At 37.7% G+C, this 15,465-nt stretch overlaps 1 protein-coding gene across 5 annotated transcripts in view; it reads right to left on the bottom strand.

Moving 5' to 3' along the window:
- Positions 1-15,465, bottom strand: part of sytl5 (synaptotagmin like 5) — a 75,620-nt gene that overhangs the window by 12,525 nt on the left and 47,630 nt on the right. For 3 of the 5 annotated variants that reach the window (XM_012957616.3, XM_012957617.3, XM_012957618.3), the window contains exons 6-13: positions 14,631-14,735; positions 13,524-13,613; positions 11,568-11,705; positions 10,532-10,694; positions 8,760-8,883; positions 7,115-7,221; positions 6,196-6,264; positions 1,877-1,942 (exon numbers count right to left, since the gene is read on the bottom strand). In XM_012957616.3, the coding sequence (XP_012813070.1) occupies positions 1,877-1,942; positions 6,196-6,264; positions 7,115-7,221; positions 8,760-8,883; positions 10,532-10,694; positions 11,568-11,705; positions 13,524-13,613; positions 14,631-14,735 (862 nt within the window). The remainder of the gene's footprint in view (positions 1-1,876; positions 1,943-6,195; positions 6,265-7,114; positions 7,222-8,759; positions 8,884-10,531; positions 10,695-11,567; positions 11,706-13,523; positions 13,614-14,630; positions 14,736-15,465) is intronic. The other 2 variants (XM_031896808.1, XM_002932801.4) reach the window with 1 other exon arrangement.

Consider the following 15,465-nt stretch of genomic DNA (forward strand, 5'->3'; position numbering starts at 1 on the left):
ATTTGTGCACAATGCGTTGATTAGCGTGCGTTCCATCAAATACTGCACGAAAATAGTCTTCGCGACTTAAATAACGCAAGCAGCATCGCGTCTAAATTAACACAAGTATGCTTTTAGTGAATTGTGCGTTAAGACGCGAAAAATTAGACGCAATAAAATTTGTACCGCATGCTATAAATACAGCACGTTTTAACGCACTTTAGTGAATCGCCCTCTGGCCTTTAGCCTTGTGCTTTTTACACAGTCACAGTGATGCTTAATACAGCTCATTTAGTAATACTAGGTAAATTAGCAGTAATGACAGTATGTATTTGATTTGCAGCTATGGTTTACTGCACTGGTGCAAATTAACATACTGTAAATGAGCCAAAATGACCTATAATAGCCTTGTTAATTACAGAAGGGGGTCTTTACACACTACTGGTTTCTCCTGGTGCATTATAAAATGTATACATTTGTCAGGATTAGACAAGTGCAAAGCATAAATGGTTTGTGTTCAACAACCTGAACTTGCATATAATTATGATACTGGTTTTAGAAATGCAACCAAAATTCTTCATAGTACAAAAAACAAGTATCTTTCTACCACATTTAATTTCAACAATAGTTTAAAATAGTTTATCTGCTGATTTTAAGGGCTGTACAAGCATCCGCTTAGGGAAAGGCATTTTGATTTAGTACTTTAAATATATTTGCAGAGCTTGCAGGGTCTAACCTGAACCTCTTACAGCATGTGTTTTTTTAAAAGATAATGTTTAAAGCACAAGAAAAACACATACAAATGAAAATAAGGTACTTTTCCATTACCCTGATAACAGAATGAACAGAACGCTAAGTTCCCAGTGTTCCTTGACAGCTTGAACATTCAATCTGTTCTTTACATGCAAGAATAAAGTGATTGTCATGCTTCCCCAGGGGGCTGTAGCTCCCAATGATCAATGCAGAACTGAAAAGGGCACATTTGCACCATAGAAGTCTGCTCATAAAAAATGCATGAATGTAAAAAATACTAACATATCTTTAACAGGGCTGCACACTAAAGAGAAGCTGTAGAAGTAGAAGTGTCTACATAATCGTTTAAAATTATTTGACTGCCACATATGTCATGTTATAAAAAGTCATACAGTGAATAATAAACCTATGGGATTTACTATTCACTATTCTAATGAAAACATAAGTCATCAAAAAGGATAATTTTCTTTCCATTAACATGAATTGATGCTGAGTGATTTAACATTGAGTACAGGGTTCTGTCTTATTATTATAAGCGAAAAAGTCATTTTAATAAAGTCAGGCTATAAATGCAGGCTATTGTCACCATACTGCATATGGTATGTACTTGTGTCACAAGCTGCATATTGGGACTTCAGAAACGTCTTAAAAACTTTAAAACAAGAACAGGTATGGGATCCCTTATCCAGAAACCCATTATCCAGAAAGCTCCGAATTACGGAATGCCCATCTCCCATAGACTCCATTTTAATCAAATAATTTAGAATTTTAAAACTGATTTCCTTTTTCTCTGTAGTAATAAAACAGTACCTTGTAATTGATCCCAACTAATATATAAATAATCCTTATTGGATGCAAAACAATCCTATTGGGTTTAATTAATGTTTTATTGATTTCTTTAGTAGACTTAAGGTATGGAGATCCAAATTACAGAAAGACCCCTTATCCGGAATACACTTGGTCACGAGCATTCTGGATAACGGGTCCTATACCTGTAGTAACAATAGATAAATGAATTAACAAACTCACAATGGAACAAAAGCTGGCAATGTAAATAAAATATATTAATGGAAAAGGATACTAATGGAAATAGTAGTAGGAAATATAACAAACATCATGACCACATAGACCATGAAGAACTCACTGTATCAGCATCTGCATCAGGGACATTTAAGTGGGTCCATTTCCTGTCAGATAATGTGTGAGCATTCTTTCAGGAAAAAGTACAGAATGACAGAGAAAAAAGTGTTAAAGACAGGAAGCAAAGAATGGAGCATGATGTAGTCTGATTGAGATGGTGTGTTTTTGCAGGCTAAGGGTAACTTGCAGTGCTGCCAAGGGTAAGTATGCAGTAGAAATGTTGGCACCTCAGATCATGAATTTCATTTCTCAAAACAGTCAAACACATTCTAATTGTCTGATACAGGTATCAGGGTTTATTAAATGTGTAAATTCATTCAGAACTTTACGAACTGTTAGGGAAAAATAGTTAGTAAAATTGTGTTATTTGGCAAAAATAACAAAATGCTGGGAATTGATTAGGATTCAACAGTTCAACATTAAAAAAATTCAAATATTGTTTTTAAACAGGTGACCAGTAAATGCTACATCCTTGCTATGGATTACTATACCTGGTGCAAACTTTGTACCTTTATATTACCATATTTTAAGCTATAGTTTAGATAATAAGTAACTAGCGTTCTGTGTCACTATAGTAAATCTTTTTGGTGGACCCATTGAACTCTATTTCTCCAAACACACAAGTCTCTACACAGTGTCCTTTAGAGACCAGCAGTTAGCCAAACGTCCCACAATTGCATTGTACCCTCATAAAACAAATGAGGGTACAATGCAATGATTGCAAAATGTTCCTATTAAGGTGAAGTAAATGACAAAGGGATAACTTACCCATCACTCCTTAAAAAAAGAGGCTTTTTGGGGCCTCTTCCTTCATATGGAACTGGGAAGGAAGGAGGGGGCCTCTCATTTCAAACATTTGGGAACAACTGAGAGAATAATTCTAATAAAGAGAATATTGCCACTGAATTATGTTGGAAATGTTAGAAATTTCACTACATTGCATTCAAAAATTGCATTGGAGAAGGCATGTAGTATTTATGGATAAAAAGCAGACCTTGAAAAACATATTGCCAAACTTAATACTGAGCCATAATTACCAAAATATGCTTTGGCAGAGCATAGTTTCCTACATGAGAGTAATCCTTTAAGATCATGGGAATTCCACTGTGCATAGATGGCTCCAGGGCCAAAATTCCATGGACATTTAGTCAAATCCAGGGACTGTCTATTAATGAGGGACATCTAACAACTATATCAGATTTATTACCATTTTGTATCAGCTTTTTCAAACTAAATCAAATGTATACAGAACATATACATTTTTTTATCACATACCCTGCTTATGGGACAGAGGCAAATGCGGTGTGATAAATATATATTTGACATGGGAAGACATGGTGAGTTAAGCTAAATGTTTTGATAGGGTCTTCTCTACAGATACTCCCCCTCCACTCCGATTTAGATAAAAGAATAGAGCTGGGATTAATGTTGTCTATTTAAAATCAAAAGTATGGTTCATTAACAATAACTACCACACACAGATGGAGAAAATCAATGGTTATTTCAGTTAAATGATCCAGAAAATGCTAGATATTTGTTCACCACTTTGACCAGCGGGTTCAAAAGGTAAAGCTGTGAGACTTGACACAGCTAAAAGGAAACACATCTGGTATGAGATTTTTATATGGATAGCTCAATAATTTTGTTGTGAGTGTATAATCATTACTGAGCAGATATAATTAGTAATAATCAGTAACAATCATTTGCAAGGTGCCTATAATGCACATATCATAGGGGTCATTCACAAGCAAAACTGAAGTTGCAGTTGCACCGCTGGATTTTAAAATCTTGCTTCCCTAGGTGCTTCCTGCATCCCTCAAGCCTGACCCCCTGCAGCATGCATTTATGTGTATGCGTGCACATACACGTAACATGCTTGTTCTAGATGCCATACTTGCACAGTTGTTAGCTATATGTCTATGAAGATTCTCATTCATCCAGGTCATGATATACAGTATCTAGTAGAATTAAGTCTAAGCTAGTTTCCAGATACCCACAGAACTGAGGTATGGGCATGGGAGATACAAATGTCCAAATCTCAGGTATGTCCAGTCTCCGTTGCTCCAGGTGTATGTAGGAACTAAAAATTACACTTTGGTGCTTACATGGTGCTCTAGGCCCGGGACTTTGTGGCCTTCCCAAAAATCTGGGCCTGTGTGGGTATGCAACTTTTGATTCAGATGCTCGCAAATTTCCTTCCAGGTAGTTGTGTACAACATTTTAATTTTAGTTGTGCTCTGTGCCATTGCCTCAAGACGCAAATGCGTCTAAGGGGATCCTGGAGCCACTTTCAGAGGTGGTGGGTTTCCACAGTAGACATCGTTTTGACAGCAACTACCAGGAGTGCGCCAATTTTCAGAGCATTTGCATGCAATTTATGTCAAAGCAAACACTCTTATTTCTGAGGGAAAAAATTTGGTGGTTGCATTAAAAATTACCTTTTCCATACTGCACTTGTGGTAATTAAACAACACCTTAAATCTTTACTATCAGGCTTTTAAATTGCAAATAAGCCTTTGCTGTATCTGCCATTTACATTATATTCGCTACAGGTTCTGACTCTATGTACCACTGAATCAATGATGCTTCCCTTGAGCTAAGGCTGAAGAAAAGAAACCATGCACTAGGAAATATGTGGGTTCAGAACTCATAAAGTGAATCATTTGCCTTTTTAAACTCCTCCTCCTTTTAAAGGTACAAGTTGTACAACACGAAAATTCATTTATAGGAGGGGAAAAATGTAACTTTTTTACAGTCATACTACTGCTGGTTCCAGCTATTATTAAGTGTTACTGTATTGTTATGGGAATACATCCAAAGGGTTCGCATAGAAAATATTGTATTTAACCACAAATATCTAACCACAAATATTTGCTTTTGCAGGAAACTAGCTAAACAGAATGGAATGGTATTTTGAATTATTTGGCCAGTAACTGTAAACTTGGCAATAACCATCAAGCAGCTGTGATGTACATATTCTGCACTGCACACATGACATTAGGAATATTCGCTATAATTAATTGGTTATGATTAGTGATGAGCGAATCTGTTCCGTTTCGCTTCGCCGAAAAATTAGCGAATCTTTCAAAAGATCCGCGAAACGGCGAAAAATTCGCGAAACGGCGAAAATGTCGTGCGACAAAAAAAATTGTCGCCCGCGGCTACTATTTTGTCGCGCGGCTATTGTTTCGTCGCCCGCGGCTTTTATTTTGTCGCACGGCTATTGTTTTGTCGCACGCGGCTATTATTTTGTCGCGCGGCTATTGTTTCGTCGCCCGCGGCTATTGTTTTGTCGCATGGCTATTGTTTTGTCGCACGCGGCTATTATTTCGTCGCCCGCGGCTATTATTTAGTCACGCGGCTATTGTTTTGTCACGCGGCTATTATTTTGTCGCCCGCGACTATTCTTTTTTGACGCCGGCGACAATTTTTGGACGTGCGCCGAATTTTTCCGTGGCGAAATTTTTCATCCGTTTCGTGAAACGTGGAAATTCGCCGCGAATCCATGCCTGGCGAAACTTTTCACCCATCACTAGTTATGATATTGCAGATTCATAAGGAGCAGTTCATACCTAGAATCATACTTTTAATATTACACAGATAATTTAATTTTTTATCATTTGATTTTTTTTCTTTCTGTTTCTGTGGAACTTGTAGCCTTATTTTGCTAACAGGTAAATGGAAATTAGCTAGGGCTTAAAAGCTCCCTGCTTTCTCACTTAAGCTACTAAGTTAATGGTAAGTACAACATGGTCTTTACTAATCAATCACATTGTGAAAAAACTGTATCATAAGTCCTTTTCAAATTAAACATGAAATCCAAATTCCTTTTTTAATTAACACATCCATGCCCATTATAAAGGCATTTAAAACTCCCACCTGTCAATCATATATTGCCTGCCCACCTTTATGCTTAAGGCATAGAGGTGGGGCAGATTATTACTTTCACTTTCCATTCAGCACTTCCTAGATGTCAATGCAATTCTAACTTTCTCCCTCCCTCCTCACCAGTGCATGTGCATACGCATCTGATCTTCCTTTCTGTCACATAAACAAGATTTTGATATAATACAAAACTTGCTGTGTCCACAAAATGGCACCTGCCTGCTTGCGGTGATTGTATAATTCAAAAACTGAAGGAAACAAAATTGATATTACTTATATAGTGTACATGAAGTTTACATTTACAAACACAATAGAAATAAATTTGGGATAATTTCTTAGTGTGACAGGTTCCCTTTAAGGACTGGGCAGTTTACACAGTGTGTGTGTGTGTTAAACTGTATAAAAATACAAAGCTAAAATAATGAAAATTGTTCTTACCATTGATTTTGTCAAATTTGTTGACGGCCCCAAATCATCAAAATCTTCATCAATCTTATCTATGTATTCCTGGGAAAAAAGAGCATTTCAAGCTGAATTGAGTTGATCAGGTCTCCCATCAGCCCCCATTTATACAAAGAATACAGTGACACAAAATACTAAAACTAGCCTTGTGTGACCCAGCACTCCTGGCAGACTGAGGTGCTCTATTCTGTGAGAGCAAGGAATTTGATTATAGACACTGTTTGCAAATTTCCAGGAGGGGTCTTTTAAGGTGGAAAAAATGCATGGTGCTTTTTAAATGGTAGAAACATTGGAAAAACGATACAAAGCAGAAAAGAACTGAAAGAAGTCAATATTGCAGCTGCATTTTACAAGGTGAATTACCCATTTAATCTTACTAAGTGTGTCAGCTGTATTAAACCATCGAGCAATACATCCTGTTTTCAGTTCATAGATAATTTGCTAACCCACTGTATCAGTGGAGATCACAGCTTGTTCAGCATAAGCAAAGAACCAAGACACTAATAATGCCAATCTGTATCCTGAGGCTCTCATAATGGCAATCAATACAACAAACAGACTGCATGGCCCTTTTTTGTCATTGTATTGAGGTGATACTTATAAAATACTTATAATGATACTTATAAGCTTTATTCAACACCAAGAAGTGGGTTGGTAAAAAATATTGCATTCTTGTGTCTCTTGGTTTAAGGCAACACAGTTCACCTTATATAAACAAGATACAAAACGTATAAAAGGAGTGATTATCTGAACAACCAAATTAGATACATAAAGTAAAGTCGACATTTATATCTTTCTCATTTATTAACCATAACACACATGGGATTATATGCTATATTGCCTGAATTTGGGTACATCTAATGAATACAAGGATTGATATCATCAAACAACTTACAGGATCCTTATTTAAATAGTCTGGGACGGATATGCTCCTCATGCTTATGCTTTCCTGGTTTTCTTCTGTAAAGTGGCCACTTAAATCATATTCAGATTTGCTCTGCTCTGTAAAAGAAATGCTTTTCATATTAATATGAAAGTATAGTTGGCAATTATTAGTGTAAGGAAATCTACCTTACCGGCGCGGTGGGGACGCCCGCCGCGCCGTCTTCCCTCTGCGCCGGTATGTCCCTAAGTGCGCACGCGCACGCACTTCCGCGTTGTTAAGCACATGCGTGCTGGCGTGATGACGTCAGCGCGCAATGGCGCGAAATTCAAAAGCATTTAAAGGGACTTTTTGCCTTTTCTCATTGCCCGTGATAGAATTTGATTCTGGTGCCTTTCTGAGCTTCGTGCATTTGTCCCTGTTGGTAATTTTCCTGTTTTTGACCCGGCCTGTTCCTGACTATTCTGAAATCCGTAACCTGACCTCGGCTTGTACTTTTGACTCCGATTTTGCCTAACCCCGCTGCTTGATTATCTGGTTGACCCTTGCCTGTCTGACGATCCCTGGTTTCTGCCTGCCTCGACCCAGCCTGCCTGACGACGAACTTGTTTAACCCTATTTGTACCGTGATCTTCGGCCTAACTGACTTTATCCACAGTCGTGCCCCTTTGCTTGCCAGAACTCCTGCCTTGTTCCTCTTGTTAAGTCCAGGTGGCATCTGAGTAGCTAAGGGCTCCTCCCGAAGCCAAAGGCGGTCACAATACTGGTGAAGCCGAGCCGAGACAAGGGAACTTGGCATCTGTTCTGGTTTAGGGTGCCGACCGTGACAATTAGTCTTTATGCTAATGCTACACGGGGCGGATTCTCTGTCTGTGGATAAGCGCAGGCCAAGTATCTGCCCCTACACTTCAAAAACCTGATTGTTATGCCTGCACCAGGAGCTATCGTGTAGGCCTGGGTGCAGGCACAAGGAGCGTACTTTGGTGCGAAACTGCTTGCAAATGTGCAAGTAGGGAAAAAAGGTGCCAGTTCTTTTCCATTTAACAATTTTAACATTAAGCCAGATGAGTGTTGTTATTATCACCTTTTCCTCAATTAAAATTAAAAGGGAAACATCTACCCTACATTTGTTCTGATGTGTGCATAGATTATTTCACCTCTGCATGTTAGCTTGTATAGAAATGCGAGGAAGCTGTCATGTTGAGCCATAACCATTTAATGCTAGAGAAATGCTATAGATTACTCCTCTAATTGTTTTTTATGACATTTCTATTACAGAAAAGACAACGTTTATTGTGTTAATTATCTTTCTTTTAAACTTACTTCATGTTGGCTAAACATTGGTCACCAAGGCAGAGAGGTTATTAAGCATATATATTAGACTATGCTTCTCAAAGATTTCTTGGAGACTTAAAAACTTAAATGGTAGAAAATGGATTTAAACTAAGTGAAGACAGAAGACTGTAATGATCATGAATTCTCTTCCACACTATTTTAATTTCTTCCTTTTGACAGTGGTGCTGTCAGGGTATGTGCTGGACTTTGTATGCATCCCCAAACTTACAGAAAATGAATAAATACAGTAAAGGGAAGCGTTGAACTAACCTCAATTTGCTTATCCATTGGCTAACGTTACAACAGAATGTTATACGCCTACCTGATGATAAGGAAGCTCTGGATATAACTAATGAAGGAGTAGCAGAAGCCCTGCGTTCGTGCCCCTTTGACATGTCTTCTGGAATACTGGAACTTGTTTTAGTGCCATTTTGTACACCAGATCGCTGTTAAAAATAACAATATGGTTAGAAATATATTCATATTTTAATGTACACAGACTGTATCTATGTCATAAGGATTCTCAACATAAATTGTAATTCATTGTACTGTTTTTGATTTGATTTTTTAAAGAAAGGAGCTTATTTTCTGGTATTCATACAAAGCAGTTCAGAGCTCTGAAAAGCATAATATTAGCAGTGGTTATAGACAGTTAGGTGAAGTTCTTTTTTCCCATTAAAAGGATCATCGCACCAGAGGCCACCCCTTTAAATTAGAGGACCAAAATTTCAGGTTGTGGAATGCCTTTCTTAGTGATGTTGTGATGGCAGATTCTGTTAATGCCTTTAAAGGAGAAGGAAAGGCTAATAAAGAGTTAATCTCAAGCTGCAGGCATACCTTCAGTTGTCTCAATAGTGCCCTTAAGTCTCCCCATAGTTCACCTGTTCAGTTGATCAGAAGCCAAACAGGAAGAAAAAATGCTGAGCTGTGTATAGAGTCAGCTTCCTGTTGATTGGCTCAGATCCACATTCCTAAGGGGGGAAGGGAGTTCTTAGCATTCTTGAGGGAGGGGGGAGCAGGAGAGAGGAGAGAGCCGCGTGTCTCTGGCACAGGAAAACAAAGAGACAACAAATTCTGTTTCTTTTGACAGAGGACTCAGTGCAGTGTTTCTGTGAGTGCTTATGGCTGTATTTACATAGACCTTTCTGATAAAGCTTACTTAGTTTTTACCTTTCCTTCTCCTTTAAGAGGGGCCTGGATGAGTTCTTGAACAAGCATAGTATCCAAGGCTATTGTGTTACTAAAACCTACAGTTAGTATAGATGTTGGTATATATGGTTTATGTTTGTGAGTGTATAGATAGGTGAATATAGGTCAGTATGCCTGTGTGTGCCTTACTCTGGCTGCCCTATGCTGCCTGTGTGTGCCATACTCTCCCTGACCTACCCTGTCTGTGTGTCCCATACGCTGCCTGGCCTACTCTACCCTGCCTGTGTGCCATATTCTAGCTGCCCTATGTTGCCTGTATGTGCCATACTCTAGCTGCCCTATGCTGCCTGTGTGTGTCATACTCTGCCTGCCCTACCCTGCCTGTGTGTCCCTTACTCTGCCTGCCCTACTCTACCCTGCCTCAGTGCCATACTCTGCCTGCCCTATGCTGCCTGTGTGCAATACTCTGCCTGCTCTATGCTGCCTGTGTGTGCCATACACACAGGCAGCATAGGGCAGGCAGTACATACATTGACACAATGCTGGCACTGCTCCGACAGTCTGAGATGTGTACAGGGGAACAATGTGGGGGTTTACAGGCTGAGCCTAAGGTGTGAAAAATGCAGGGGTTAACAATGCATGGACTGAAATTGTGTGAACAGTACAGGGGATTACATGTTTAAACAATACAGGTGTTTACAGCCTCAATCTGAGGTGTGAACAATGCCGGGGGGCATTTAATCTCAGTACTGAAACCATTTAAAGCTTCCCAAAGGTAAGCAGTCACAGCAGCCAGCCAGACAAAGGGAGGCTGTGGACAGCACTGATCTAAAGACTCAAGCACAAAGAGGGGAAGGTAAAATAGATACAGTAAATTAACACTATATATCCAGTTACTTGATAGAAAGACTTTGCTGTAGTGCCAAGAGAACACATAATACTCACCGAATGACTATTAGAAGCTGCACTGTGCATACTTGCTGTTGGGGAGCTCTGCCTAGCAGGCAACGTTCCAATGACATTTATGCTGCTGCTTTGGTAAGAAGATGGTGCATTGCCTTTTGATTTGGGACTTGAAACACCAGTGTCCAATGAATCAACACTCCCTCTAGAATTATAAAAGAAAATATCCTCTGAATCTTTGGTTTTTAGCAAATTTTTGTTGAATACTACCAGCGTTTAAAAGCAAAGAAACAAGAGCATAATTGCAAAGTTTCATATAGCGTATAGATGAGCCAATTAATGCCACAGTGAAAGTTATACACAAATAAAATTAGAATAAAATTCTTGATTTGATTTGACTTATTAATCATACATACAGTATATGTTTCATACATAAATAAATTAGATCTAATCTCAGATTGTTTCTCTGTGATAATAATGAAACAGTACCTTGTATCCTAACCAAGCTGCATAAATCCATATCTTATATCCTGCTGGGTTTATTAATGGTAAACGTTTTTTAGCTATAATGATAAAAATTACATAAAATACATGTTAATTATGATATCTTGTAAAGTTTTCTGTAAACCCCATTAGTATTTCAGATAAAAGATCCAGTATCTGTAACGAAGGGGGCCCTGTAAGTGGGGCTGTCAGTTTTATGGTATATCTCTGTTTAGGCTAAGAGTAAACTCAGGTTGTTATTCATCCCACATAATCCCATAATGCTTTGTTTCCAGCTTTCCTTATCCCTATGGCAAGTGCAGTAAGGCTAAGCATGACCATATAAGATGCATTATCCATTTTATGGGTTACCAAAACAAATATTTACTAACTAGCTATCATTCCAAAAACTGTACAGACAAATTATAGTCTAAAATATTAGGACATAACTTCCACTCTCAAAATTATCTGTATCACTGAGTATTAAAAACTATTGTTCCCTTAAAAACTGGTGTTACATTCACTTATGTAAGGTGACATACGGTAAGTTGACATCCAGACAATAAACAACATCTAAATTGTATGTGTATTGTACCTTGCAGAAAGAGATGAACCAGGTCTGGATTCAGAACGTACATCAACTTTGAAGCTGGCTTGACTTATCATGTCAGTATTCTCCTGTTCGGTGACAGCTGCTTGCAATGACTCTGAGTGAACGTTCACTTTAACTTTCCTGTGAAATAATTAACCACACCTTTAACGTCAAAGTCTAGTTTATCAACTTATAGGATGGATGACCTAATTTATTATTTTTTTTGTTTGGTTGCCACATGTTACTCCAAAAGCAGACTACATAAGAAAAAACAAAGGTGTCCTAAGGGATTATACTTCTAATTATGTATTAACACTAGAATCAAAAACGTCAGGAGAGGGTGCCTGATGATGTTAAAGGAATACTGTCATGTGAAAACAAGTTTTTTCAAAAAACATCAGTTAATAGAGCTTCTCCAGCAGAATCCTGCTTTGAAATCCATATTTCAAAACACAAACAAATGTTTTTGTTTTGTAGATTTAATCTTGAATTTTCACATTCAGGGTGCCACATTCATGTGACCTGTGCTCTGATAAACTTCAGTCACACGTTACTGCTGCGCTACAAGTTGAAGCAGCCAATCAGCAGAACAAGGGAAGGTAGCAAGATAGCAGCTTCCAGTAGATTAGAATAGAACTCAATAGTAAGAAATCTAAGTCCTGCTTGCGACTCCTCGAGTTACATGGGAGTAGGAGAAACCATAGGTTACCTGAAAGCAGTTCTAATGTGTAGTGCTGGCTACTTCTAAAAGCTCAGGCACTATTCACAGAAATGGCTGCCTACACAAAAACATTTGTTGGTTCAAGAATAAAATATTAAATTGTAGAGTGAATTATACGCTATATAAACAGTGTCATTTATAAATAAAAATTACACCATAAAAATCATGACAGTATCTCTTTAAAGGGATACAGCAAGTTGGGCTGATAAAAGTCAAAAGTCCATCAAGTTCAACCACTCCATACAAACCAAAATCTATACAAATACACATACAGACCTATACATTCACATATATAAACTATATATACCAATATCTATACTGACTATAGATCCTAAGATTCCAATAGCCTTGGATAGTATTCTTGTTCAATCATAGTTATAATCAACTTTCCAGAACGTTAAAAGCAATATTTATCTGCCCTGTTCTATTCTGCTGCACTGCTGGTTCTTAACAAATACAATTTTCAATTCCAGTTAACTTTGCAAATAACTTTAAAACTAGTTAAAATGTTTAATTAATGTATACTGGAAAGGTGCCAAGAATCTAATTGTATTTATATTATACACACAGAGAAGCTAGGATCTAGTAAGGACCAGGCCAGTGAAAGATCTTTATACAAAAATCCCATCTTTTTCCCATTACCTAGAGTATTGCAAACTACTACGAGGGAACAAGGCAAAGAGGAAAATAGGGAACAGCTAGCTGAACAGCTATTAGGTTTGAACCCAAAGAACGCAAAAACCTCTGCACTAGCCAGAAACAGCATTGACCAAGCACAGCATATAGGCTTATATTTTTTCTTTAAAATCTGCCTTTCTGGTACAAAACAGGTATAGTTTTATCCTTCATAGTCCTATTAAAAAAATATATTTTTTAATCATTCATAATAATCACAAGAAGCATGACATTAATGTTTGTTTACTATAAGGGACCAATCACTAACAATTTCCAGTCTCTGTTAGTGATGAGCAAAATTTTTTGCCAGGTTTTGCCGCAAAAAAAACGCCCATAGACTCCAATGGTTGTAAAAAAAAGAAAAGTTGCACGATAAAAAAATAATTGTCACCCATTTCTTCTGTGCATTTTGCGAATTGGTGACGTTTCACAAATTTTCGGGGAAGTCAAATAGGACAGATTCACTCATTACTAATCTCTATATTCAGTTTGTTTTTTATCAACACAGATATTCTGCAGAGCAGATTGTTTACTCATCCAAGTCACAAATTCTACATGCTCACCTATCAGATCTCATGCTTCGCAAGCTTTGAGCATCATCCTCTTCATTTTTTGCCTTCTTTCCAGTCATTTTGTCAAATAAATTGCTTATCCTTGAAAGCAAAATCAGTCAATAAATTAAATGTTGCAGGAAGCTTTCACTCTCACTGTTACCAGACAAACATACAGCACTCTCTGTTTGTTCTGATTCCTTATACAGATATAATAAATTCCTTATACAGATATAATAAATTCCTTATACATATATCTTAAATTCCTTATTCAATATATTCTTTAACATATATAATAAATAACCACATGCTGTTCTAAGTAGTGATGAGCGAATTTTATTGCTAGGCATGGATTCGTAGCGAATTTCTACATTTCACCATTGGCGAATTGTTTTGCGAAACTTTCGGGAAAATTTGGCGCATGTAAAAAAATTTTTGTTGAGCATCAAATTGGGTGCGGATGGTCAAAATTGGGCATGGTTGCGTAAAAAAGGGCGCAGGTGACAAAAAAAAAACCTGCGGGCGACAAAAAAGACACGGGCGACAAAAAAAATCATGCGACAAATGCGTTTCGTGAATTTTTCGGACAGATTCGCTCATCACTAGTTCTAAGTAAATGTACCCAGCTGGATTTATAAAATGGTCCTCTTGTCTGGTTGCCTTGTATAGCTTCCATGACCGTGTACTGTAATTAACAGTTTTTCATGGATACAATCAGGAAAGGCACCACTGTAGCTTTTAAAAATCACAGATGAAAGAATGGCATCAAATGAGCATAATGGCACTAATGCATGGGGTGTATTGACTGACAAGTGGTGTTTAAAACTTTCCTGAACCACTGGAAGCCACTTTCTATTCTAATAAACCTTCTGCCTATGACAATCATCACAAAAGCGTGAAAGCCTGGAAGAATGAAACCATACTATTTTTGGCATAGTTCTAAAACGTATAAACTCTTAATATAGACTCTAAAACTATAGTTGTATTCTATTTCTCTTCCATCCTATTTAGTGTGATTATACTATATATTTTGTATTGGCAGATAAGGAGTATTTCTGGCTTTCAATTAAGACTTTGCTTATATTTATAATAAAAAATAGAAGTGAATATTTCCCTCACCTGTCACTACGAGGCATTGACCTATTGCTGTGCAAGCTTTGGTTGTCAATATCTGACCGAATGCTTCTTCCATCTTCTCCTTTTGCAGATTTGTTCTCCAGAACACTAGTTTGAAAATAATCACTAGTTAACATGGCAGAAATAACAGGGTACAGATAAAAAAACACATTCTCCCACTAAAACTTACAAGCATTGGATTAGAGATGATGTACCTTCCCCAAGAAGAAAGTACAGAACATCTGTATCTCCAAAGTTGCCCCTTAAAGTGGACCTGTCACCCAGACATAAAAAGCTGTATAATGAAAGTCCTTTTCAAATTAAACATGAAGCCCAAATTCATTTTTATATTAACACATCCAAACCCATTATAAAGGCATTTAAAAATCCCAGCTGTCAATCATATATTGCTTGCCCCACCTCTATGCCTTAGGCATAGAGGCGGGGCAGAAAATAACTTTAGCTTTCCATTCAGCACTACCTAGATGTCACTGCACATCTCACTTTTCCCCTCCCTCCTCATCATCTAATTGTGTAGCCAGTGCAAGGCCTGGGTATCTGGTCCCCCATTCTGGCACATACCCAAGATTTTGGGGTGATACAAAGTTTGCCTTAATAACAGTGTCCACAAAATGGTGCCTGCCTGCTTGCTTTGATTGAGTAATTCCAAGACGGAAGGAAACAAGATTTATATTATTTATATAGCATAAGTAAAGTTTATTTTGCTTAACTAACAATATAGAAAATAATTTGGAGTTATGTCTTAGGATGACAGGTCCCCTTTAAAGCTCTGTGTCCCATTATATCTATTTAACCCCATTCCCCACAGCACTAATGC

The sequence above is a fragment of the Xenopus tropicalis genome, chromosome 2 (assembly GCF_000004195.4).
Source record: "Xenopus tropicalis strain Nigerian chromosome 2, UCB_Xtro_10.0, whole genome shotgun sequence".
Lineage (NCBI taxonomy): Eukaryota > Metazoa > Chordata > Amphibia > Anura > Pipidae > Xenopus > Xenopus tropicalis.